The following is a 25986-nucleotide window of genomic DNA, read 5'->3' as shown; positions in this document are numbered from 1 at the left end:
TTGCTGAGCCAGCTAATAGCTCCCCCTGCTAACACAAAAATCTGACCTGTCGTAGAATGTCTATCATCTATGTCACCGGCATAGTCAGCATCTGCGTATCCAATGAGTTCATTGTTGCCCACAGCATTGTATTGTAATGTTTTGTCTGCAGTCCCCTTTAAGTAGCGAAAAATCCTTTTTACTGCTGTAAGATGTGTGCTGTTTGGCTTGGCATTAAATTTGGTTACAGCTCCCACTGCTTGCGCAATATCAGGTCTTGTGCCAATTGCTAGGTAAAGTAGACTTCCTGTCATGGATTGATACATCTTTGCATCTACTTCCTGGCTGACGCCATCATCTTTACACAGTGTTACATTGACATCAGCAGGTGTTGAGGCTGTATGTGCATCAGGGAGTCCATATTTATTCAGTATTTGTTGTATGTACTGTTTCTGATGCATCTCTATATTTCCCTCTTTCTTTGCTATCGATATCCCAAGGCAATGGTGTATTTCTCCCATGTCTTTCATTTTGAATTTATTCTTGAATTTGTTTTTGAGCTGGGACATTTCCTTGTCTGTCTTGCTGGTCAAAATGAGGTCATCTACATACACAGCTATTACTGCATGCATATCTGGATGGATATATACACAGTAGTCAGCATCGCAATGCTTGAATCCTATAGATTCAACAACTGACCGAAAAGCTTTATTCCAGCATCGAGCAGATTGCTTCAATCCATAAAGCGATTTCCTTAGTTTACCAACCAACTTTTTTTTGCCAGGTTGCTCATACCCCTCAGGTTGAAGCATGTATATGTCTTCGTCCAGGTTTCCATTTAAAAAGGCTGTTTCAACATCTATTCGATGTAAATGCATGTTCTTTTGTGCAGCATTAGCTAGAATTGTACGGATTGAGGAGTATCGAACTACTGGCGCAAATGTTTCACAGTAATCTATTCCATACCTTTGTGCGTAACCTTTAGCCACCAGTCTTCCTTTAAAACGCTCAACTGTTCCATCGCTTTTACTTTTTATTTTGAAGACCCATTTGCATCCTATAGCTTTTTCTCCCTCGGGTAGCTCCACTAAATTCCAAGTTTGGTCGGTCGTTAACGAGCGAAACTCCGCATCAGCTGCTGCTCTCCACTCATTTGCGTGCTCACTACCTATAGCCTCGGCAAAACTTTTTGGTTCTGTGATGTCATTTGCAAAGCAGGCGGTGTGTCTTAATACGGTAGAGCTAATGTGTTCATCGATACCATATCTAACTGTTGGCTGCCTCTCTCGCTGCGACCGGCGTGGGTGTGCTGCTGTCGGCTCCATAGTCGCATGTTGGGTGCTAGTGGTTTCCATGCTTACATCAGGTTTGCAGGTTTCATTATTTGCAAGGAGAACTGAGTTGCTACAACAAACATCAGTATGATCGAATTGAAACATACATTCATTGAACACCAGGTCACGACTAATAAAAAGTCTACCAGAATTCGCATATAACACTCTATAGCCCTTTGATCTAGTACTGTAGCCAACAAACCTTACTTTTAATGCCTTACTATCTAGCTTTTGTCTAGAGCTATCGTTCACATGTGCATATGCAATACAACCAAATACTTTGAGATTGTTCACATCGGGTTTTTTGCCATACCAGAGTTCATACGGTGTAATGCCTTAGCTCAAGGCTGATGTTACAACACGATTATGCACATACATGTAGGCAGCAGAGGCAACGGCCTCTGCCCAATAAGTGTTAAGCAATCTAGCATGCTGCAACATTGTACGGGCTGCATCTACAAGTGTTCGATTTTGCCTTTCAGCAGTGCCATTTTGTTCAGGTGCATGCGGTACACTCAGTTCGTGCTTAATACCTCTGTGCAGCAGACATTGTTCAAATTCAGATGACATGTACTCACCCCCATTGTCGGACCTAAGCGTTGCAATGCGGTTTCCTGTACTATTAACAGCAGCTGCCTCAAACTCTTTGAATTTCTGAAACACTTCAGACTTGTGTTTAATAAAGTAGACAGCACAACAACAAAAATAGTCGTCTATAAAAGTTACAAAGTATTTAGCTCCACCAAGTGATTGTGTTTGCATTGGTCCGCAGACATCGCTAGGTATCAACTGTAGCCTATGTCTAGACTTTCCGACTTGTGAATGGGGAAAAGGTTTACGCGTGATTTTACCTTTTATGCAGCTCTCGCAGAAAGAGAGTGTATCTTTTCCAGTCAGGGTACTATTTAGTCCAGTAACTGATTACTCTCGTATAAGGGAACGAATCTGCTGATCATTTAAGTGTCTAAGGCGTCGATGCCAGAGGTCTATGTTGCTATTAGAAGATGTTGTATGTGAGGTGTACTTCCTCTTTACTCGTAGTGGTAGCAAGTCTACACCTCAGTTCGTAAAGTTTGTCCCACACTTTACCCATACCGCACAATCGCCCATCTCTGCTGCGGATCCAGCATCTTTCATTTCCAAACTCGACAGTGTTTCCCCTTTTTACAGATGCACGTACAGAGAAAAGGTTACATGACAGTTTTGGAACATGCAATACATCTGTCAACACTGCGGGTTTGGCATCACTTACATCGAACAGCATTTGGAGACGCACTTTACCACATCCTACAGCTTCTACCGATCTGCCATCTCCCAGTCTCACTAGTTGTGGTTTCTCAAAGTTGATATATTCGGTTATCATGGTCATCTGATTAGTCATGTGTGATGAGGCTCCTGAGTCTATCAGCCATCGATTATCATTGACAACGTTATTACCAGCAACGAATAGCCAATCATCCTGACCACTGTTTTCATCATTTCTTGCAAACTTAGCTTGGTGGTTGCCTCTATATTCAGCATTTCGTTGAGGACAGTTACGCTTTAGATGAAGTGAAGAATTACATACAAAGCACCTGCGTTGTTTCTGACTTTTGTACTCATGTGCTGACTTCGGTTCTCCCACTAAAGCAGTATTTTGTTCAAGTTTGTTGCCACTAGCATTTCGCTTTAATTCCTCATTAAGTAAAGCTTGTTGAACAAAACTTATGTCTATATCGTCAACTCGAGCTTCTAACGCAGTGACAATAGTGGCATAGCTCTCTGGCAGGCTCCCCAAAAGTGTCACAACTTGGTCCTCAAGATCAACGGCAGTTCCTATAGCTGCTAGTCTGTCAATCATCTCCTTCATGGTCTTCATATGTTCTACAAGTGGCGTTCCTTCAGTCATTTGCAGTCGAAAATATTGTTTTAAAAAAAAGTCTATTCACGAGCGAGTTGCGCTCAAAATGTTTGCACAGGGTGTCCCATGCTTTATCTGGTGTCTTGTGTAATGTGATGAGATAAATTTGTGATGTTCTTACAGCCATTACAATAGATGAAAATGCTCTCTGGGATTCTGTCTGAAATTTTTGTTTCGCATCTGCTCCAGCATCTTCACCTAAGGTTATACTGCCATTCACATAACCCCACAGCCCCTTTGCCAGCAGCATATGCTTCATCTAAAATTTCCATGTGTTCCAGTTCTGTCCATCGAGCTTGTCTATAGTCCACTTTTCATCTGTTGCTGCCATGATAATCTAATCAAAAGTTTCTTATGTAACGATATTATCAGGAGGCTCTGGGCCCATAACCTGTTAAAACGTGAATTCAGTGTACTGTGTTGTTGCTGCTTGCATATATTCTGAACAACTGACTGACTAGCATAACATAAGGCGTAACGTAACGTCACAAAGGGAACTCAGACAGTAAGGCCTAACTCATAGGTTAATAAGTACAGGCAAAGGATAAACAGGACAAGGACATAAAAGGACAAATGAGATCACATGTCATTACAAGTTATTATAACAACAGTTATATGATACAAACCTATCATACAACCATAGTGTAGCAAAAAATATCATTTCAATAAAGTTTCAAAATTTTCATATTTTTGAAAAATTAATTCACCCAGGACGAGCTGAAATAGGCTCAAAAACTCACCTGCAAAAGGGTTAACAACAGTTAACAACATAATACCGGGGTCATTAGTGAAAGTTGTTAAAAATAAACACTAAAAACAGTCTACTTATATTACAAGCGTGTTAATCAAAATTATTTTTCTAGGTACCCTTAAAGGTTGACTTGCAACAAAAATTATTATTCTTCACATTAGAGTTATTTGATATCAAAAGACTTACCATGTCTTACTCTGCTGTGTTGTCGGTGCAACATATGTGAAAATGTAATTACAAGCTCTTGAAAGCTCAAAAACCGAACAATTGTAATTGCAGCCATCACAGAACCGCCGCAGATTAGAATTTCTTTCCAAAACGGCTCAAATGGGTCGTAGTTGTACAAGATGGCTTCTGTTTACACTTTCACACACCCTCATTCGTTGAAATATCTTCACAAATATACTTCACGCATTCAATAAAACCATGTCTATTGTTCTAACGCGTCTATTTTATCGTCATTGTAATGCTTCAATTTCAGCACTGATATTTCAAAACCTACCGTAAAAAGTCGTTTAATTTTTTATCCTTAGCTCGAAGGAGTATATATCATTGTCTAATAGGCATGACGAGCCTGTTGGTCACCTGTGATAGTCATCAGAAAACTCTGCAGAAATTATTTGCAAAGTTTGGGTCACATGATCAGATTACAACTAGACGACTAGACGATTAAACCAAGCCGAAACAAAAATGTAAAGTTGCGAGCATTTATACTTGATACAGGGTCCTCCGTTAAACCCAAAGTGTTTGTCGTACACTAGTGCTGCGAGAAGTTTTATATTGAGCTTTTTATTGTCATTTCAATTTACGTGAGAACGTCACATGACAAAACAATAACTAAATGTAATGACTAAGTCGGAGAAATAAACTGATTCCTATCTATGACGGTTTTGTGATGGCTGCAATCAACTGTTCGTTGTTGAGCTTTTAAGAGCTTGTAATCACATTTCCACATATTTTGCACCTACAAAACAGTAGAGTAAGATACAGTGAATCTTTGAATACCAAATAACTGTAATGTGAATTTTGTTGCAAGTCAATCTTTAAGGACAGATATCTCTCATGTCGTGAGCTGCACTTTTTCTTTTAAAGTTTAAATGCATAGCTGGCCCTGAACAATAATAACTCAACTCTGTATGACCCTAGTTGATAGTACAGCTTTAAATCCCTGTTATGTGGTTTTAAACTTTAAAGGTACAATATATTTAATTATATTGTACCTATGAGTGTCTAATTTTGCATATTTGCAGACAAAGAATTTGATACAGTTAATATACTATTGGCTGTGTATACCATTTGGTATGATTATGTTTTATATTTAGCTAGCTTATACTATCACCACATCCTCAGCAAGTAATCAGTGTTGTTACATATCTTTAACTCCCTCTAAACCCCACCCACTGTTTTTTCACATAGATCTACTGTAGTAGAAAGTAATTCCCATGCGTAATAGGTACTAAACTCCATACATGAAACTTCAATCAAGAGTTTTCTAACAAATTCAAAAACACTCCTTCTGTCTAGGAATCTTGTATACTGCATCAGAAGCAAGTATCAAGTAATGAGTTACTTTTTTAGATTACACCCACAACCAAGTATCAGGGTAGTTTTACATATTTCATCAGCAAGCAAGTATTAGGAGCTGAGTTAGTAGTCTCCTAGACCCTCTCAACAGGACAGATGTGTTCCCCTGGCTATTTCTACTTATTAAGATTTTGAAGCAGTGGTGTCCATTATCTTGCAACAGCACCCGATTTTGAAGTGGTCATTTTTTGGACGATACTGAACAATTCCTCCTTGAGAATGAAATGAAATGATCTAAAAATGAAACGATAACAGATCACAAACAAACATTCCTAGAAAAAATATTATTTGTTTTTAAAATATATTTGAAGGGTGTTGATGTAAATTTGAACTACCTAAAAGTTGTTTAAATAACTCGGTTGATGAATAAGTCTGTTGAAACTCAATGTTTTTGTCTAGTTTGATCCATATCAGGAAACAAAACATATTTTTAACTTTGTTTACTTTTATTTTTTTTATCTTGTATTTTTCTGCTAAATAGAAATACAGCAGTGTGAATTGCTTTGGAAACTTAAATATGTGGTTGCGTCAAATTTGAGTTGATCTTAAAAGAAAGCATTTTTTCTCTATCAGTTGATGTGTTGTTTGTTGTGTTTGGCAGTTTCATTGCCAAGGTATTTGAAAATTAAAATCGAAAAAATCTGATTGCAGTAAAAATGCTCAAGCCAAAAAAACATGCCCAGACTGGCCCAAAATGATGTCACGTTTGATATACCTTTCAATATATCTCGTATTCAAATCGGCTATTTGTGATAAAAGTCTAGTTCTACGCGGCTCTATTGTCATATATTTTATTTTGTATTTGCTCATGTTGGCTAGAATAAAATTTTAAATGCATCTACAGATACATTATTATGAATGTTTCAAAGGCCTCAAATAATGAAAAATTGACAATTTGTCTTACTCAATTTTTCCAAATGCTGTGTAAACATTCGAGTACCGAATATTATTTCTACCGGTCTACGAAAATTCTTTCAAACAAATTATGTAGAATAAGGTCTTTGTATCGGCCCAGTTCCGTCGCTACCCACGCTAACGATATACAACCTCCTAAAAACGCTGCCCACATTATGCGCGTCGCCTATTCTGGGGGTTGGGCTGTATACCAATGCCCACACCGAAAACTAGTTTTTTACTACCGTAAGTAAAATAAGCAAGCTGCGTCTTTCAAAAGAATATACATAGGGATAGTTTTAAGGATGAGAAAACTGCTGCAAACTGGATTTCAACTCAGATTCTCCAGTTCTGCAGACATCCATATACCGTATCCAATTCACTACAATATTCTGCAAATCATGTTTTGCATTATCTTCAACAATATTATTTTATTATATAAATTTTACAAGCAAAAAATTTTTCATCTCAGCATAAAGCTTTTATTAAAAATATTCATCAAGTCGTGGCCACTCACATAGTTTTAGCTTATCCGATAAGACAAATTCATCTACTGCAGCAAACTCAAACAAAACATCATAGTTTATGCAGCACACATTCAAGTCTCTCCCATTTATGGCAGTTTCCTCACTGACACGGCTACTTTGGCTGGTGGGACCACATGAACATCCTTTAATCAGTAAAACAAATGCAATAAATATATGTCATTCATAGATATGTCATTCTAAGGCGAATTTACTGAAATCTTTTAAATTGGGAGTTAGATACAGTAGATTGCGAGTGTAATTTTAAAAACAAATAAATGTTTAACAAAGGCATAAGTACGCCAAGCCAACGATTTGAAGCTTTGGTTCTGGAAGTTAAATATTTGCATTGATCAATCGATATTCTTCACTTTCTACAAGTGAGAAGTGAACATCTAAAGTCAAATCATGAATCTTATTTACTAGATAAAACTGCCACAGAAAATTTGAAGGAAATGTTGCTAGGTGAACCGATAAAGAATTATAAAACGATGATTAGTGATAGCAAAAAGTTATAATTTTAATAATTAGTACATGTATTAATGAGTACTAAAAATATTACCTTTAGTATATTTATCAATCTAAGCCATTGTATTGCTAGATGCTATGAATTAAAAAGAAGCCGTAAAGAACTCACTGTACATACGTATATCGCACGCGCAGGAAATTACATTTTAGTCGCAAACAGAGAAATATAATCTGAATGTAAACTCAACAGTATATCTATAGGAGGCTCAAAGTAAAAGATAAATTTACCTCCATTCTCCGATTTTCCTCCGTAGCACTGAAAACTGATGCTCAGAAAACTCAGAGTCACCTTCGCAGTAACTTTCACAGCAATTTTTACAATGATGTTGTTCGCCAATAAAACGGGTCGATCGAGTAATTTATTAGAGTAACGATGTTAATTAATATAGTAAATATCGATGTCCATGCGATTAAACTATAGAGCATAAATCCCTAGATTTGAGATCACAGACAACGCGTTTCACGAGTGATAACATTTATTATGACCTATATCAAAAATCCGCGCTGATGATTGGCTAATGAAGCGACCTTATACTTATCGATCGTGGTTTCTTTTCAGATGTATCACTAGTGACGTCACAAAAGAAGCACCCACTGGAATGTAAGCTTTTTAAAAGAGGGATTTATTCAAACACAAATATCTTTGGACAAGGTTGGTCTAGAAAGACAAAAATGGCATCAACTTGTAGCTGATGTTTTAGCATTTTATGGGTCTTAATTTCATTATATTGACATTTTTGGCGCAACCACATCTTTAATAAGCATTAATGATGAAAAGCACTTTTCATAATATTTTTGTTATAGCATTATAGTTCGAAATAAACCCAGTTTTTATACTCTAAGAATGCTCTACCTAAATTTGTTTATCCTCACTTTTCATTTTATGTTTTTGAGATTCAAAATATAAGTATGGCTCTCCTAGAATTGAAATTTGAAACATGTGGGTTTTTTAGCTCTCAGTCAAAAAGATTCCTGACCCCTGGTATAGGTAATACATGTATATAAAACTGTCAGTTATCTGAAATTAACATCATTTTTATTTAATCAACTACTGATTGAATTTTATGAACTATTGAAAGTTTACCATTTTATAACTACATATAAATTAGTTTAATAACTCTTCGTTACTTAGGGTAGATTTTGCTCTCAACTTGCTCTTTTTGCATATCTTTTTAATTGATCTCAAATGATGCATGTATCTAGGCGATATGTACTCAGCCTTTTTAGAGTTTTTAACGGGATGTTTTAAGCACTGTAAAATGTTAATCCTAATATATATGCAATTTAGGAATGCATGTAAATAGCATGTGAGATGAGTGCAGACGAAAAGTTGGCTCTTCCAAGCACAGCATCATGTCTTTTCTGTAAAGAAGAGCTCAATAGAGAGGATGATGGAACTTTTGAACAAAACTGTGTTCAGTGTGGAGACGGATTGCCCTCTTGGTTAGGACTGGAAAAATATCCTGACTGTGGCTCCCTCCGAAAGCACAAGATTGAAAAGTTTGTCTCCTTCTGTGGCAAATGCAAATATTCATGTCTTACTGGAGGTTTGTAGCCAATTCTCTCATGTAGGTTTGCTTGCTTTATTTACTCCATGAGAATATTCTACCGTGAAAGAAAACAATCCTGGAAAAGTATCTGCCGGTTTCCTTTACTGCTCCACAACAATCAAAGCTTTTAAGTGCAAGGCAATGAAACCAATATATATTTGATAAATATATATGAACACACGGGATTCTGTGTTTGCGCATACAGCAGTACAACATGCAAAAGACACCTTTATAAGCTTTGTTTCTTCCTGGCTACACCTCATTGACCTTTGGGTCCTCCAATGGCTTTCTTTTTTCATCACCATAGATAAAAAATATTTTATTAAAATTAAACACAATATTGATTTAAGTTTTTTTTATAGTATACAGTTTACAGTATTGTTTATGGTTTAAAACTTTAAGAAATACTTTACCGAAGGGGGTTTCTCGGTCGAAAATGGAGTATAATTTACATACATTAATTCTAATGGTAAAAATTGTTTCGGGTCTTCAACAACCTTCTGGAATAAATTATCTATGAGAACCAAGGTTCCACTCTATATAAATATTTATAATTAAATTTTTCAAAATTTGTGTGTTTCTTTTTTGTGTGTGTTTTTGTGTCTGTGTATGTTCACCTATTGCTATTAAAATTTTGATTTAACTACATACCTTCTTGTTTGTCAGTTCAATCCTTTACTACTTAAGCCACAAAAGCTTGATGGATTCATTAAGTAATATATGTTGTTATATGGTTGCAGATACCCTCCCGCTTTTCATTATGGCACAACATCAGAGAGCGGAAGCCTAATTTTATGCGTGCTCAATCATGAGAGCAAGTAGTTAGCTCTTATTAGTGAGCTTACTCAAATTATCCATGGGCAATGTGCCAGGCTAATGGTAAATGGCAAGTAACTACATTAGCTTTTATTGTTAATAAGATGATTTTTAATACCGAAGCAACACTGGAAATTCAGCTAGCAGATATATATATATATATATATATATATATATATACTCATGCTACAGACAGTACTGTTTCGGCTATTGAAGCCTCATCAGTGCAGCTCAGAGCTTAGGCAAGGGACCCAAATCCCATTACCAATGAGAGTTGACTTCCTGCCACGAAACAACTAAGTTGCCACGCAGACTTTAAGAAAGTCAATGTGCTGGCACCAGAGTGCTCAAATCACAAAAGTGATGAGCTTTGCACAAAGGCTAATATATATATATATATATATATATATATATATATATATATATAAATATATATATACATATATAAATATATATATATTTAAAAAAAATTGGTTCCTCACCACGGATACCCCGTATGGGTGGTAAATTCTGCTCTAACTCGGGTCTCCTACCAGAGACCTGGGAGTTTGAGCACTCGCCTCAAAATCTTAGCTGTTCCCAATAGCGCACTTTTCTGCAACTGACCTGAGTTGATTGTTGTTGGTATTTGGGCAAGCCACATTTTATGCGCCGGTGTTATTGCGCCCAGTGCCCCAATGACTACTGGGATTACAGTTGTTCTTACATTCCAGCATTTTTCAATTTCTTCTCCAAGAGGGAGATATTTATCTACCTTTTCTTTTTCTTTGCTGGTTATATTGTAGTCATTGGGTACTGCTATATATATTATAGTAGCCCTCTTGTTCTCCTTGTCTACCACCACTATATCTGGTTGGTTTGCTAGGACATGCTTGTCAGTTTCACTGTAGAAGTCCCAGAGGATCTTAGCGCGGTCATTTTCATTCACCTTACCAGGAGCTTCCCACCAGTGTTGTGGTTTATTAAGGCCATACTCATCACGTAGACTTCTATACACAATACCTCCGACATGATTATGCCGCTCAGTGTATGCATTACCTGCTAGCTGCCTGCATCCGCTGATGATGTGTTGGATGGTCTCAGGGGCATCTTTGCACAGTCTGCATCTAGGATCGTCTCTAGTGTGATAGATTTTTGTTTGGAGTTGCTTTGTTGGGAGCACTTGCTCCTGGGCTGCCATGATTAGCGACTCTGTATTGGCCATTAGGTTTCCTTTGTCCAGCCACATATATGTCTGGTGAAGATCGCCAACCTTAGATATTTGTTGGTGGTAAGCACCATGAAGAGGTTTCGTGTGCCAGTCAATTTCCTCATCATCAGGGTGTAGGTCCGTTGTAAGAGCAGCCAATTGAATTTCAGCTAGCAACTTATCTGAGATGGCCATGGAGGCTGCATATGCTTTGATGCTTTGCTCCTCCTCTTTCACTGTCTGCTGTACACTTTTGAGTCCCCTACCGCCATCTTTCCTATCAAGATACAATTTAGTAGTATCAGATTTTGGGTGGAGTGCTCCATGCATGGTCAACAGTTTACGAGTTGCTATATCTGTTTCTTTGATGGCTTCTTCAGTCCACTTTATTATGCCTGCTGGATATCTTATTACTGGCAGTGCGTAGGTATTTATTGCCATGATTTGGTTCTTGGCATTGAGCTGGCTCCGTAAGACGTGCCGAAGGCGTTTCTTGTATTCGGTAATGGCTTTGTGACGTACCTCGGCTTCGTGGTTGATGTTGCTTTGCATAATCCCCAAGTACTTGTACCCTTCTTCTATATCTTTGATGGTACCATTTGGCATTCTTAGGCCATCTGTGAGCATAGAATGGACTTTCTTAAGAATTAGCCTTCCACATTTCTCAATACCGAAGGTCATTCCTATGTCCTTGCTGTATACCTGAGTGAGGTGTATTAGCGAATCAATTTCCCTTTCTTTGTTAGCGTAGAGCTTGATGTCATCCATGTAGAAGAGGTGGTTTATCTTGGTGCCACTCTTAAACTGGTACCCATATTGAGTCTCCTCCAGCATATTGCTTAGAGGGTTTAGGCATTTGCAGAAGAGCAGCGGTGATAAGGAGTCACCTTGATAGATGCCTCGCTTAATTTGTACACTCGCCAGCTTTTTGCCATTAGCCTCCAGTTCCGTCTTCCATTTGGTCATTGACATTTTGATGAATGCCACAAGAGCAGGGTGAACATTGTACATACTGAGGCACTCAAGTATCCAACTATGGGGAATTGAGTCATAGGCCTTTTTGTAGTCAATCCAAGCCATGGCAAGATTGGTTTGCCTTTTCCTGCTGTCTTGACAGACCGTCCAATCCACCAGTAATTGATGTTTAACTCCTCGGGTGTTGCGCCCAATTCCTTTCTGAGCACTGGTCATATAGTGACTCATGTGCTCTTCCAGTTTGTCTGCAACTATTCCTGAGAGCAGTTTCCAAGTGGTGGGCAAGCACGTTATTGGTCGATAGTTTTTGGGAATCGGCCCCTGCTTTGGATCTTTTATCAGAAGTACAGTTCGTCCTTTGGTTAGCCATTCTGGATAGTCACCTTGTTCTATTAGGCATTATATCTGCTTAGCCATTCTAGTGTGAAGTGATGTCAATTTCTTTAACCAGAAGGCTTGAATCATGTCATGGCCAGGTGCTGCCCAGTTCTTCATACTCTGCACTCTGCACTTGATGTCCTCTTTGCTGATGGTGAGTCCTTGCTGAGCCACAGTGTGTTGATGGTTTTCTTTAAGCCTCTTCAGCCAATTTGCAGTGGTGTTATGAGTAGTCTCTTTCTCCCAGATGTCCTTCTAGAACTTTGAAGTGCTAGATCGGGGAGGCTCAGACATTGGCCTCTGCAGTTCACCTTTGAACTGGGAATACACTCTAGATGGATTATTGATGAACAGTTTGTTCATTCTCTTGTTATCCCGCTCTTTGGTGTACCGCTTCAGTCGGGCCGAGAGTGCTACTAGCTGCTGTTTGGCAGATTCTAGAGCTTCTATTGTGGCTTCCCTTTTTGGATGCTCCAAACTGTGGTTAGATCTCTCACTGAGCCTACTAACCTTCTTGCGCAAGTCCTTGATCTTATTTTGTAGCCTCAGCTGCCAAGATGGAATGGCTTGAAGCCTTGTTGGCAGTGGCCTAATATCCATCTCATCCAAGATGACGGTTGCTGAACTGTAGCTTAAGGCATTAGTCTCACTGATTGATCCAGTTGAGATTGACTCCAGTGCCATGTTAATGTCTTCTAACAGCTTCTTAGGTATGGCCTTGCTAACTCTTCGTAGTGGTACCCTGCTTCCATAATCATTAGCAGCTGACATCTTGTTGATGATATTTTCCGCAAGCTCTCTCACCCTTGGGTCAAGGTCCAAGTGCATGTATTCTTCAACCCGTGAGTCAACACATGATCGTGTATGCGTAACAGTGTGTGTTGATATGCACTCCTCGTTGGTTGAGGTTACTTGGATGAACTGTTCCCTAATTTCATCTACCTCAAGTTCCGATATGAGGTGCCGCTTGATTACATTACTCCTCTGAGCTACAAGTTGCTTAGTGGTTAGTGGCAATTCAGGGCGCATGTTTATCCACAGTTGCCGCATCCTTCCCATATAGCCCCACTTTTGAGGTTCACTCATAAAGTAGCACTGCATGAGGTCCATGTTATCAGTCCGAGTCCATTTCATCCGTTTTGAACCAGTAGCCCATTCTTCACTGCCTTGTCCTGGTTCAGCTACAGGCAGCGCGGACCTTGTTTGACCGGGCGACGTCCGAGCCGGCATGGCTTTGGTTATTGCACTCACCATAGAGGTTGTAGACGTTATACAAGCAAGGGTCTTGTCCAAGGACCACCAGAAAAGTGCAGTTGTTGGGGTTTGAACCGAGGACCTAATGATCACGGTCCCGATACCTTACCAACTGCGCTATCTGTCCTTTATGTATATGCATTGTATATATATACATTGTATATATATACATTGTATATATATATATGTATCAACTGTTTTACAACATTGGATTTGTGGTTTTCTGTAGCTGTGAGTTTAATTTTATTGCCAGTCATTATTAAACCATATTGTAAAAGTTTAATAAAAGTTTAGTCACTCTATAACTTGTTTTATTCTAGCCCCTCTTTTTGAGTTGAACGCTTTGTACGTAAAGCCAACACTATTAAACTGGTTACATGTATGATCATGTATATGTGTGTATATATATACATATATATATATATATATATATATATATATATAAAATACAGGACAGATAGCGCAGTTGGTAAGGTATCGGGACCGTGATGGTCCTCGGTTCAAACTCCAACAACTGCACTTTTCTGGTGGTCCTTAGACAAGACCCTTGCTTGTATAATGTCTACAACCTCTATGATGATGAGTGATATAACCAAAGCAATGCTGGCTTGGACGTCGCCCGATCAAACAAGGGCCGCGCTGCCTGTAGCTGAACCAGGACAAGGCAATGAAGAATGGGCTACAGGTTAAAAGCGGATGAAATGGACTCGGACTGATAACACGGACCTTATGCAGTGCTATTTTATGAGTGTACCTCAAAAGAGGGGCTACATGGGAAGGATGCGTCAACTGTGGATAAACATGCGCCCTGAATTGCCACTAACCGCTAAGCAACTTGTAGCTCAGAGGAGTAACATAATCAAGCGGCACCTCATATCGGAACTTGAGGTAGATGAAATTAGGGAACAGTTCATCCAAGTAACCTCAACCAACGAGGAGTGCATGTCAACACACACTGTCACGCATACACGATCATGTGTTGACTCACAGGTTGAAGAAGACATGCACTTGGACCTTGACCCAAGGATGAGAGAGCTTGCGGAAAATATCATCAACAAGATGTCAGCTGCTAATGATTATGGAAGCAGGGTACCACTACGAAGAGTTAGCAAGGCCATACCTAAGAAGCTGTTAGAAGACATTAAGCTGGCACTGGAGTCAATCTCAACTGGATCAATCAGTGAGACTAATGCCTTAATCTACAGTACAGCAACCGTCATCTTGGAGGAGATGGATATTAAGCCACTGCCAAGAAGGCTTCAAGCCATTCCATCTTGGCAGCTGAGGCTACAAGATAAGATCAAGGACTTGCGCAAGAAAGTTAGTAGGCTCAGTGAGAGATCTAACCACAGTTTGGAGCGTCCAAAAAGGGAAGCCACAATAGAAGCTTTAGAATCTGCCAAACAGCAGCTAGTAGCACTCTCGGCACGACTGAAGCGGTACACCAAAGAGCGGGATAACAAGAGAATGAACAAACTGTTCATTAATAATCCATCTAGAGTGTATTCCCAGTTCAAAGGTGAACTGCAGAGGCCACTGTCTGAGCCTCCCCAATCTAGCACTTCAAAGTTCTAGAAGGACATCTGGGAGAAAGAGACTACTCATTACACCACTGCAAATTGGCTGAAGAGGCTTAGAGAGAGCCATCAACACACTGTGGCTCAGCAAGGACTCACCATCAGCAAAGAGGACATCAAGTGCAGAGTGCAGCGTATGAAGAACTGGGCAGCACCTGCCCATGACACGATTCAAGCCTTCTGGTTAAAGAAATTGACATCACTTCACACTAGAATGGCTAAGCAGATAGAATGCCTAATAGAACAAGGTGACCATCCAGAATGGCTGACCAAAGAACGAACTGTACTTCTGATAAAAGATCCAAAGCAGGGGCCGATTCCCAAAAACTATCGACCAATAACATGCTTGCCCACCACTTGGAAACTGCTCTCAGGAATAGTTGCAGACAAACTGGAAGAGCACATGAGTCACTATATGACCAGTGCTCAGAAAGGAATTGGGCGCAACACCCGAGGAGCCAAACATCAGTTACTGGCGGATCGGACAGTCTGTCAAGACAGCAGGAAAAGGCAAACCAATCTTGCCATGGCTTGGATTGACTACAAAAAGGCCTATGACTCAATTCCCCATAGTTGGATACTTGAGTGCCTCAGTATGTACAATGTTCACCCTGCTCTTGTGGCATTCATCAAAATGTCAATGACCAAATGGAAGACGGAACTGGAGGCTAATGGCAAAAAGCTGGCGAGTGTACAAATTAAGCGAGGCATCTATCAAGGTGACTCCTTATCACCGCTGCTCTTCTGCAAATGCCTAAACCCTCTAAGCAATATGCTGGAGGAGACTCAATATGGGTACCAGTTTAAGAGTGGCACCAAGATAAACCACCTCTTCTACATGGATGACATCAAGCTGTACGCTAACAAAGAAAGGGAAATTGATTCGCTAACACACCTCACTCATGTATACAGCAAGGACATAGGAATGACCTTCGGTATTGAGAAATGTGGAAGGCTAATTCTTAAGAAAGGCCATTCTATGCTCACAGATGGCCTAAGAATGCCAAATGGTACCATCAAAGATATAGAAGAAGGGTACAAGTACTTGGGGATTATGCAAAGCAGCATCAACCACGAAGCCGAGGTACGTCACAAAGCCATTACCGAATACAAGAAACGCCTTCGGCACGTCTTACGGAGCCAGCTCAATGCCAAGAACCAAATCATGGCAATAAATACCTACGCACTGCCAGTAATAAGATATCCAGCAGGCACAATAAAGTGGACTGAAGAAGCCATCAAAGAAACAGATATAGCAACTCGTAAACTGTTGACCATGCATGGAGCACTCCACCCAAAATCTGATACTACTAAATTGTATCTTGATAGGAAAGATGGCGGTAGAGGACTCAAAAGTGTACAGCAGACAGTGAAAGAGGAGGAGCAAAGCATCAAAGCATATGCAGCCTCCATGGCCATTTTAGATAAGTTGCTAGCTGAAATTCAATCGGCTGCTCTTACAACGGACCTACGCCCTGATGATGAGGAAATTGACTGGCACACGAAACCTCTTCATGGTGCTTACCACCAACAAATATCTAAAGTTGGCGATCTTCACCAGACATATATGTGGCTGAACAAAGGAAACCTAACGGCCAATACAGAGTCGCTAATCATGGCAGCCCAGGAGCAAGTGCTCCCAACAAGGCAACTTCAAACGAAAATCTATCACACTAGAGATGATCCTAGATGCAAACTGTGCAAAGATGCACCTGAGACCATCCAACACATCATTAGTGGATGCAAGCAGCTAGCAGGAAACGCATACACTGAGCAGTATAATAATGTCGCAGGTGTTCTGTATAGAAGTCTATGTGATGAGTATGGCCTTAATAAACCACAACACTGGTGGGAAGCTCCTGGTAAGGTCAATGAAAATGACCGCGCAAAGATCCTCTGGGACTTCTACATTCGAACTGACAAGCATGTCCTAGCAAACCAACCAGATATAGTGGTGGTAGACAAGGAAAACAAGAGGGCTACTATACTAGATATAGCAGTACCCAAAGACTACAATATAGCCAGCAAAAAAAAAGTAAAGGTAGAAAAAAATCTCCCTCTTGGAGAAGAGATTGAAAAATGCTGGAATGTAAGAACAACTGTAATCCCAGTAGTCATTGGGGAACTGGGCGCAATAACACCAGCGCATAAAATGTGGCTTGCCTAAATACCAACAACAATCAACTCAGGTCAGTTGCAGAAAAGTGCGCTATTGGAAACAGCTAAGATCTTGAGGCGAGTGCTCAAACTCCCAGGTTTCTGGTAGGAGACCCGAGTTAGAGCAGAATTTACCACCCATACGGGGTATCCGGGGTGAGGAAACAAATTATATATATATATATATATATATATATGTGTATGTACTAACTAACCAGTGTTGCCGGGGTAATAAAAACAGTTTATAAATAGTGAGAGGTAATGATAGTTGCTGCCACTTGCTATTAGCCTGGCCAAATGCCGATGGATAAGTTGAGTAGGCTTACTATATAGGCTTAATAAGACATTTGACTTCTTGTGACGTTATGCTATCACTTTGCCTTGTGACCAAAAGCGGTAACCTTTTTGCACCCATAGAGTGAAATATATTGCCACACGAAGCTATGAAGCTCATGTGGATTAGTTAGTAAGGTGTTGGCCTGGTGAACGGGGGGTTTTGAGATCAAATCTTCGGCCTTACAGATTTTTTCTTTAAGATTTTAATAGATATAGATGGACAAATACATCGATGGAGGACAAAAAAAATAGATATATATATATATATATAGAATAATTTATAAGAAGATAAGAGTTTTGACTATTAGATGTACACTACTAATTGTTTCGTGTTTAAAAACACTCATCAGGTGACATTAATTTATGCTCAGAAGCTTATATATACGTAAGAACATACAAGCTAGGCCAGGGGTGGGTAAACCTTTTGATTCGTGGGCCACAATGGGTTCTAAATTTTGACAGAGGGGCCGGACCAGGAGCAGATAGATGGAGTGTTTTGGTAACCCCACCTCACAGGAGAAAAAAATATATATCATGGAATATGGAGAAAACATGTGCTTTAATTTCAAATGATAATGAACAAAAGCATTACAACAAAAGATCCGTCTCTAAAGCCCCACAGTATTTAGCTATTTATTGAAATGAGTCTTAAAACACTGAAAATTAAATGAATAAAAAATAATCTTTTTGTTACGAACAATTTCCATTTTAAAGCACTGCAAGTTCTGTTACCTTCTGGATATCATCATCACTCTCCTCCTGACTGTATTTATTTCAAAAACAGTAAGAGATTCAGGTGTACTTATCCTGCTCCTTTTATTCAGTTTGTGTCTCCAGTGCCAAAAGTCAACAACGATCAACGCAAGGACGGAACATTGATAATGCGCCACTGCGGAAAGCGTTATATTTGATCTGGTGCACATTGTTTGTTTTGAGAAAGTGCGTTCATTTGCGCACCACTTATGTGCGCTCTTTAACAGAAATGACATGTAACATATAAGGCTTACTGAACTAATTATTTTCCAAAGCATTTTTTACATAATACAAAAGAGAAACTTTTACTTTCAGTGGGAACAGTGCTGTTGGTCTCCCTTTTTAGCCAGCGCATCAAAGTCTGGAGTGAGTTTAGTTGTAGCAATTCTCAGGATGGATCTGAGGTGTTGGTCTGTTAATTGGGATCTGTGGCTGGCCTTGTTGATGTTCATGATGCTGAACGTCTGTTCACACACGTAGGTCGAGCCGAACAACGCCAGCATCTTCTGCGCTGTCCTCCGGAGATTTGGAAATGCGGCTTCATTGAGTGAAGCATAAAAGTCATTCAGTTTCAGACAGTTGAACTTCTCTTTTAAGACTGGGTCGGACTGAAGGTCGATCAGTTCGAGCTGCAGCTCCTCTGGAGCTGCTTCAGAGTCTTGTGACAGGGGACAGGCCACCAACTGAAGTGACTTGTCAATTTTTTCAAAATCAGAAAACCGACGGCAGAATTCTCTGTGCAGCGCATCTAGTGACTCGCCGTATTTCTTCACTTTTGCGCGAGCCTCTTTCAGCGTGGCTAGTGTGGGAAAATGTGTGAACGACTTATTTAAAATTTGCCTGGAGAATAAAACCAGCTTGGATTTGAAGGCTTTCACGTTTGTGTACATGTCCTGCACAAACTGATTCTTCCCCTGTAGTTTCATGTTGAGCTCATTCATGTGTGAAAATACGTCTGCAGCAAACGCAAAGTCACACAGCCAGCTCTTGTTGCTCAGCTCAGGAAATTCGTCAACCGTTCCCTGTAACTCTAAAAATGCACCAATCTCCTCTTTGAGCTCCCACACTCGTTGAAACACTTTGCCCAAACTTAACCAGCGGACTCGGGAGTGATAAAGCATGTCCTGGTGATCCGCATCAGTTTCCTCCAGAAACGTAATGAACTGACGGTGCTGAAGTCCCCTTGCACGAATAAAGTTGACGAGTTTCACGACAGGATTTACAACATGATTCAGCTGTAATACCGATTTACATAGAGATTCCTGGTGGATGATGCAGTGGAGAAAAATAACATCCTGGTCAGGATTTTCATCTTTGACTTTATTCTGGATTCTCCTCAGCAGGCCAACGTTTTTCCCCGTTAAATTCGGAGATCCATCTGTGGTGACGTTGATAAGTTTGCTCCAAGGGAGCTTCATATTTTCGATGACAGCAGACACCCGGTCATACAAGTCTTCTCCCCGTGTTTGTCCTTTCAGAGACTCCATTGTCAAAAACTCCTCTGTTATTTCAAAAGTGTCGTTAATCCCTCGGATAAAAATGAGGAGCTGAGCAGTGTCTTTGACATCGTTGCTTTCATCCAGTGCTAATGAATATAATGTGAATGACTCCGCTTTTTTATTTAAGTTGCTGGTGATATCTTCATCTATTAGTTCCACACGGCGAGTCACTGTCCTGCGCGATAAACTGATTTTTTCAAACTTGTCTTTGCTCTCTGGGCACACGACACTTGCTGTCTCCACCATACACTCTTTTACAAACTCGCCTTCAGACAGAGGCTTGCTGGCCTTTGCCAGTTTGAATGAAAGCATAAAACTGGCCTTGGTACTTGACTCCTGAATGGCAGTTTGGCGGTGAAAAAAGTTTTGTTGAGCCTGTAAATTAGCCGCCAACTTCTGAGCAGTAGCTTCCCGTTCTTTTGTTGATAGCTTGCTAGCATAGTTAGCATGCTTTGTAGTAAAGTGACGGCTAATATTATATTCTTTAAAAACCGCCACAGTTTCCTGACATATCAGGCATACAACAGATGATCGGTGTTCAGTGAAAAGATATTTAGTTGTCCACTCCTTTTTGAACACTCGACATTCTCTGTCCACTTTCCTTTTCTTAGGTCCGCTCATTTTTACAGAAGGGCTGAGGGGTCAAAAAGCAAACGTGGAGTATATATACCGTAATATAGATATAAACCGTAATATGCAGAACCTCAACAAAGTCAATGTATCTAGAATGCGCCATCTAGTGGGAACACATTAGAATTGCAGGGAAAATAAAACATTAAACCATAACTGTCACGAACAACTTTTATCGTATTTACTAGGTAAATCAGACACGCTGATTCCGATTTTGTACTCAAAATAAAGATTAGGCAACTAACCTTCAAAGTCATTTAGGCTTTTATAAAGCGTTTCAATATCCGTTTCGAAAACAACACAATCGGCATTACAAGCTCCGCCCATTTAGAATTACAAGTCCGATTTAGAATAATAAAGATGGGTGTCTTAAAACCCATTATTATCTAAATCCAGCCTGTAAAATAATTTCATTTTTTTTATGAAAGGTATATAAACTATTTAAAATTGCTCGTAGCTTGTTACATGATGTTTAAATGGGCTGAACGACGAAAAAAATGAGCTCAAAAAGCGCGGTTTTATCACAAGCTAGCGTTGGTATCATGCTTTTTAAAATATGCAATGCTAAATAGCGTATCTACCTTTCAGACTGATATTATTTTTAAGGCTGAATTTAGATATTAATGGTATTTAAAACACCCATCTCTATTATTCTAAATCGGTCTAAACATCCCTACGCAACTTTTGTTCCTATAAAGCTAGGTTTCGTAACGTAATTTTGGACGGAGCTTGTTATGGCGATCGTGTTGTTTTCGAGACCAAAATTAAAACGCTGTAAAAAGCCTTCACTACACTGAAAGTAAGTAGACTATTCTTTATTTTGAATACAAAATCGGAATCAACGTGTTTGATATACCTAGTTAATACGATAAAAGTGGTTCGTGACAGTTATGGCTTATTTATTTCAAAGTTAATTTATTTAATTTCTTCAAGTTCAGCGGGCCGGATTAAAAAGTTTAACGGGCCGCATGTGTCCCCCAGGCCGTAGTTTGCCCATGCCTGAGCTAGGCAGTGATCTTATAATGACGCATGCAAGCACTGTAAATTCACAAATTGATGGCAGTAGTAAAAGTACAAAGGCAAAGTAATAAAATTTTAAACAATAAATGGGTTGAGAAAAGCTAATCTATTAATTGTTTATTAGCAAAAATTTACTTGAGTGTCTACACTTAGATACCATTTCGGATTTCTGGTTCAGCGTCGCCATATGTGGCTTGTACCTAATTTAGAATATTACCCACAGGCACAGTTCGCACTTCTTGGCACCATTATTGTAAGCTGCTGATCTGTGGATAATATTCCAGTTGATGGTATGCATGATGTTTTTATCTTTGAGGGACCATACATGTTCGCCTAACCTGGTTGCTGATTTTTTATTGCTATTGATGAAAGTGACTTGTGGTTGGCGTACCTTTACGGCATTGAGCACTTTTTTAGTCAAAAGATTTCCACTAGATATATATATATATATATATATATATATATTTTTTTTTTATGTATATTTTTATTTATATATATATTTAAATACATATTTATATATTTATATATATATTTATATATGTATTTATATATATATATATATATATACTAGCTGCATTCCTCGTCCAGGTGAACAGGTTTTTGTACATCAAGAAGTTTATTGATAGTTTTCTTTCATACTGTAAAACAACTCAAAAGATGCAGCCTACTGAAATTGTTGTGCTGATCAGACTAAGCATACACATATGCCGTCATACATGTCAATAATGTTTGAAAGAACAATGGAAATCTACAATGCGTTTTACGGCTAGATGCATGTAATCCATTAACGGATTCATGCATCCTTCATACCCGCCTATATTAGTAGTTGACGATTGCACGCTTTCGCTGCTGAGTCCCCGACTCGACCGATCGGTCTTTATCCGCCTCACAGTTGACAATCGCTTGCTTGAACTTGCTTTGAACTCAATCATATTGCAATCAATTGCCTCGCACTCGCCTCGCAATCAATCCCTTCGCCCTCAATCGCCTCAAAACAACTCAAAATATGCAGCCTACCGAAATGTTTGCGCCGATCAGATTATGCATGCACATATGCAGTGATACATGTCAATAATCTTGGGAAGAACAATGGAAATCTGCACTGTTTTTTACAGCTAGTCTACAATGCATCAGTCTCGAACCACTCAAATTGGATTTGTTCTATTTTTGTACAGAAAACTGATGATGAAGTTGACATGGCTAGGCAAACTGAATTTCTTCAAACTGGCAGTATTGAAAAGTTTTGCGTTTTTCAAAAAATTCTACAAATCATTTTGCTATTGCACTGCTGAGCTACCAACAGCACTTATTGAATGGAGACTCCTACACGCTTGAAACACTAATCATGGCTCACTAGCTCTTTGTCTATAGCCTCTTTTTTGACATGGTGTTCACAAACAGTGCTACAGTAATGTGGTTGTGTTGATAAAATTTATTATCAGTAAAATTTACATCATACTGTCTGTTCTGTATAACAGCACAGACAGTATGATGTCAAGGCAGATATAGCATTAGCACCTTACAAAAATAAAACATAACATCAACATAATAGCCTTTCTACAAGATACAGAAAGGAAAAGGAATACATGAAAATATATATATATACTGAATAAATATGTTGGAAATGCTGCATGTAGATAATATGTAGGTATAGCGCAACATGAAGGACATATCATAGCATAACAATAATATTATGTTACTTCAAGCAAGCATGACATAACAATAAACGTTTTACCCGTTCCGTGTACAGCACAAGGTTTTTCGAGAGTTGTCTTTCATACTGCAAAACAACTCCAAAGATGCAGTTTACTGAAATTCTTTGCCCTGATCACACTATGAATACACATATGCAGTCATATATGTCATTAAAGTTGGGGAGAACAATGGAAACCTGCAATACATTTTACAGCTACTCTGCAATGCATCAGTCTCAAACCATACAAATCGGATTTGCACTAATTGTGTACAGAGAACTGATAATGAAATTGACATTGCTAGGCAAACTGAACTTCTTCAAACTAACATTATTAAAGTTTTGCATCTTTTAAAAAACTATACAAAATATTTTGCTATCGCCAGCATTTATTGAATGGAGACTACATGCTTAAAACACTACTCATAGCTCACCAGTTTTTCATCTATAGCCTGTGTTTTGACATGGTATTGTAAAGGTTTTGTGCGACCTTCACTTTCCTCCACTAGTACAAGACTCGTGCATGAGTACAATACATATATTTCTGCTTAGTTCATCAAGATGTACAAGAAATGAATCAAGTGGCAAGCAATGAACAGGCCCAGAACAGCTCTGCTCTACTAGACTAATGTTCGGGCTTATATAGCTGCTAAACTCCGCCCCTGTTCTGCTTGGTTAGACTCGGCACGGCTCGGGCCGGCTTAGCTCGGTCCAGCTCGGCTCGGTCTTCAGACGGTACGGCTCTGGCTTGGCTATGCTTGACTCGGATGTACAACGGCTTGGCTAAATGTGAGGGGACGCCATCCACTACAGTATATACGAACAGTAATGAGGTTGTATCGATTAAATTTATATGTATAGCAGCACAGACAGTATGATGTCAAGGCAGATACAGCATTAGCACCTTACAATAATAAAACATAGTGTCAAAATGATAGCCTTTGTATGAAATGCAATAAGGAAAACAAATGCATGAAGATATATATATATATATATATATATATATATATATATATATATATATATATATACATATATATATATATATATATATATATACTGAAAATATGTTAGAAAATGCTGCATGTGGTATAGCAGAACATAAAGAACATATCATTACATAACAATAACACAATGGTAGTTCAACACAACACTTGCGAATAGACAACACTTTTGTTTGTAGAAACAAAAATGTGTATGAACAAACAGTTTTCGGCTTGTGCCTACTTTTGTGCACGCAAAGGATTGCTGGTCATGGCTAAAGCTTGGTGACAGTAAGTCAATACAAGCTGCTCTCTTTCTTTTCACCATCGCCTATCGCAACCCTCGGAGAAAAAATTAGTAACTCAGCCGCTGAAAAAAATGAACTTGTCCCACTATCACGAATGGTGGCAAATCCAACGAAATTAAGTAGTTGAGGTGTGGCAATTTATAGACAATACGCAACAACATTGAATGAGAAGTACTTACCTTTTTGAAGTAGAAATTTAGTAGGTAAAACGAATTAGCAGTACCCATACAAGTTCTGTAGTAGCTGTAGTACTGTGTACTCGTAGCTGAAAAAAAGTAAAAGTAACTTGGCTGCGGAAGGAAATGAACCCCTTCACTAAAGTAGACTCATTTATGCGTTTTTTATGGTCGACCGCGTAGACGCATTTTTGCGATTTTACCAGCAATTGCTAGTAACTGAATTTTATTATTCATTAATAACATAACCAACAGTCTTTAGAACTTTTATGGTAGTGACAGTGTTGCCATAAGAGTTCTCTATAAAATTAGCCTAAAGTTTAATTTTAAATCTTTGTTTGAGAATATCCAACGTAAAAACGAACATTGTTTGTGCAAGTTCATTAAATGAGTTAAAAAGAGTTAAATGATTAAATGAGTTAGAAAACAAATAACTACTTATGTTGGTGACATTCAGATTTTTGCGATTACACAGATAATTAAAATAGCAATAGCAGCACTGACTCTGATGGTGGTGAAAGTAGTGGTTTTGTAAGAATAAGGAACTTGGTAGAGGATCGTATTAGCTTTGTAGCTTCACATCGCTTCATCAATGCACAAAGTATAGATACAATGAATTTTTGCATGGCAGTGCTTGTTAACATGTTGGCAAAAGGAAATATATAACCAAAACAAACGTTCTAGATGGAGTTTGAAATTGAAATATATTGTATACATTTGAAGGAATATCAGCAAAATGGCTGGCAATAGGCTGATAGCTAAATTAGTATATGGACGCCAGTGAAAGGGTTATGTATTGAAAGTGTGGCAATTCATAGACAATACACTTTGAATAAGAAACGCTTACCTTTTTGATGTGGTAATTTAGTAGTTGAAAACTGAGAACTGCGTTTTCTTCTGTATCCGCATGAAACAAACTTTTACGTGACCTTCTTAGTACACGTTGGCAGTAAATATTAATTGCACGTAAATAACTACTTATTAATTTATTTTATTTAATTAGTAGAACATTTATATAGCTGTATAGACACCTTTGTATAGGCAGCAGAACTCAGGACGGTGCGTTTTAACACAACAACAACTTTGCTTTTTAAAACAGAGCACTGCCATTGGACACTGTAAAGAGGCGTGCTAACCGAAGATTTCGGTTAATGCGCCCTAGCGATGAAAGAAAAACAACGGAATTGCCGCACCTTTA

At 38.9% G+C, this 25986-nt stretch overlaps 1 protein-coding gene across 1 annotated transcript; it reads right to left on the bottom strand.

The window, feature by feature from the left end:
* Window positions 1-18790: 18790 nt before the first annotated feature.
* On the bottom strand, window positions 18791-20599 carry LOC137398105 (general transcription factor II-I repeat domain-containing protein 2-like). The gene has a single exon (XM_068084212.1). The coding sequence runs from the start codon at window positions 20597-20599 to the stop codon at window positions 18791-18793; it is 1809 nt and encodes a 602-aa protein (XP_067940313.1).
* Window positions 20600-25986: the final 5387 nt, after the last annotated feature.

The sequence above is a fragment of the Watersipora subatra genome, chromosome 6 (genome assembly GCF_963576615.1).
Source record: "Watersipora subatra chromosome 6, tzWatSuba1.1, whole genome shotgun sequence".
In the NCBI taxonomy this organism is placed as follows: Eukaryota; Metazoa; Bryozoa; class Gymnolaemata; order Cheilostomatida; family Watersiporidae; genus Watersipora; species Watersipora subatra.
This window is presented reverse-complemented; position numbering and strand designations above follow the sequence as displayed.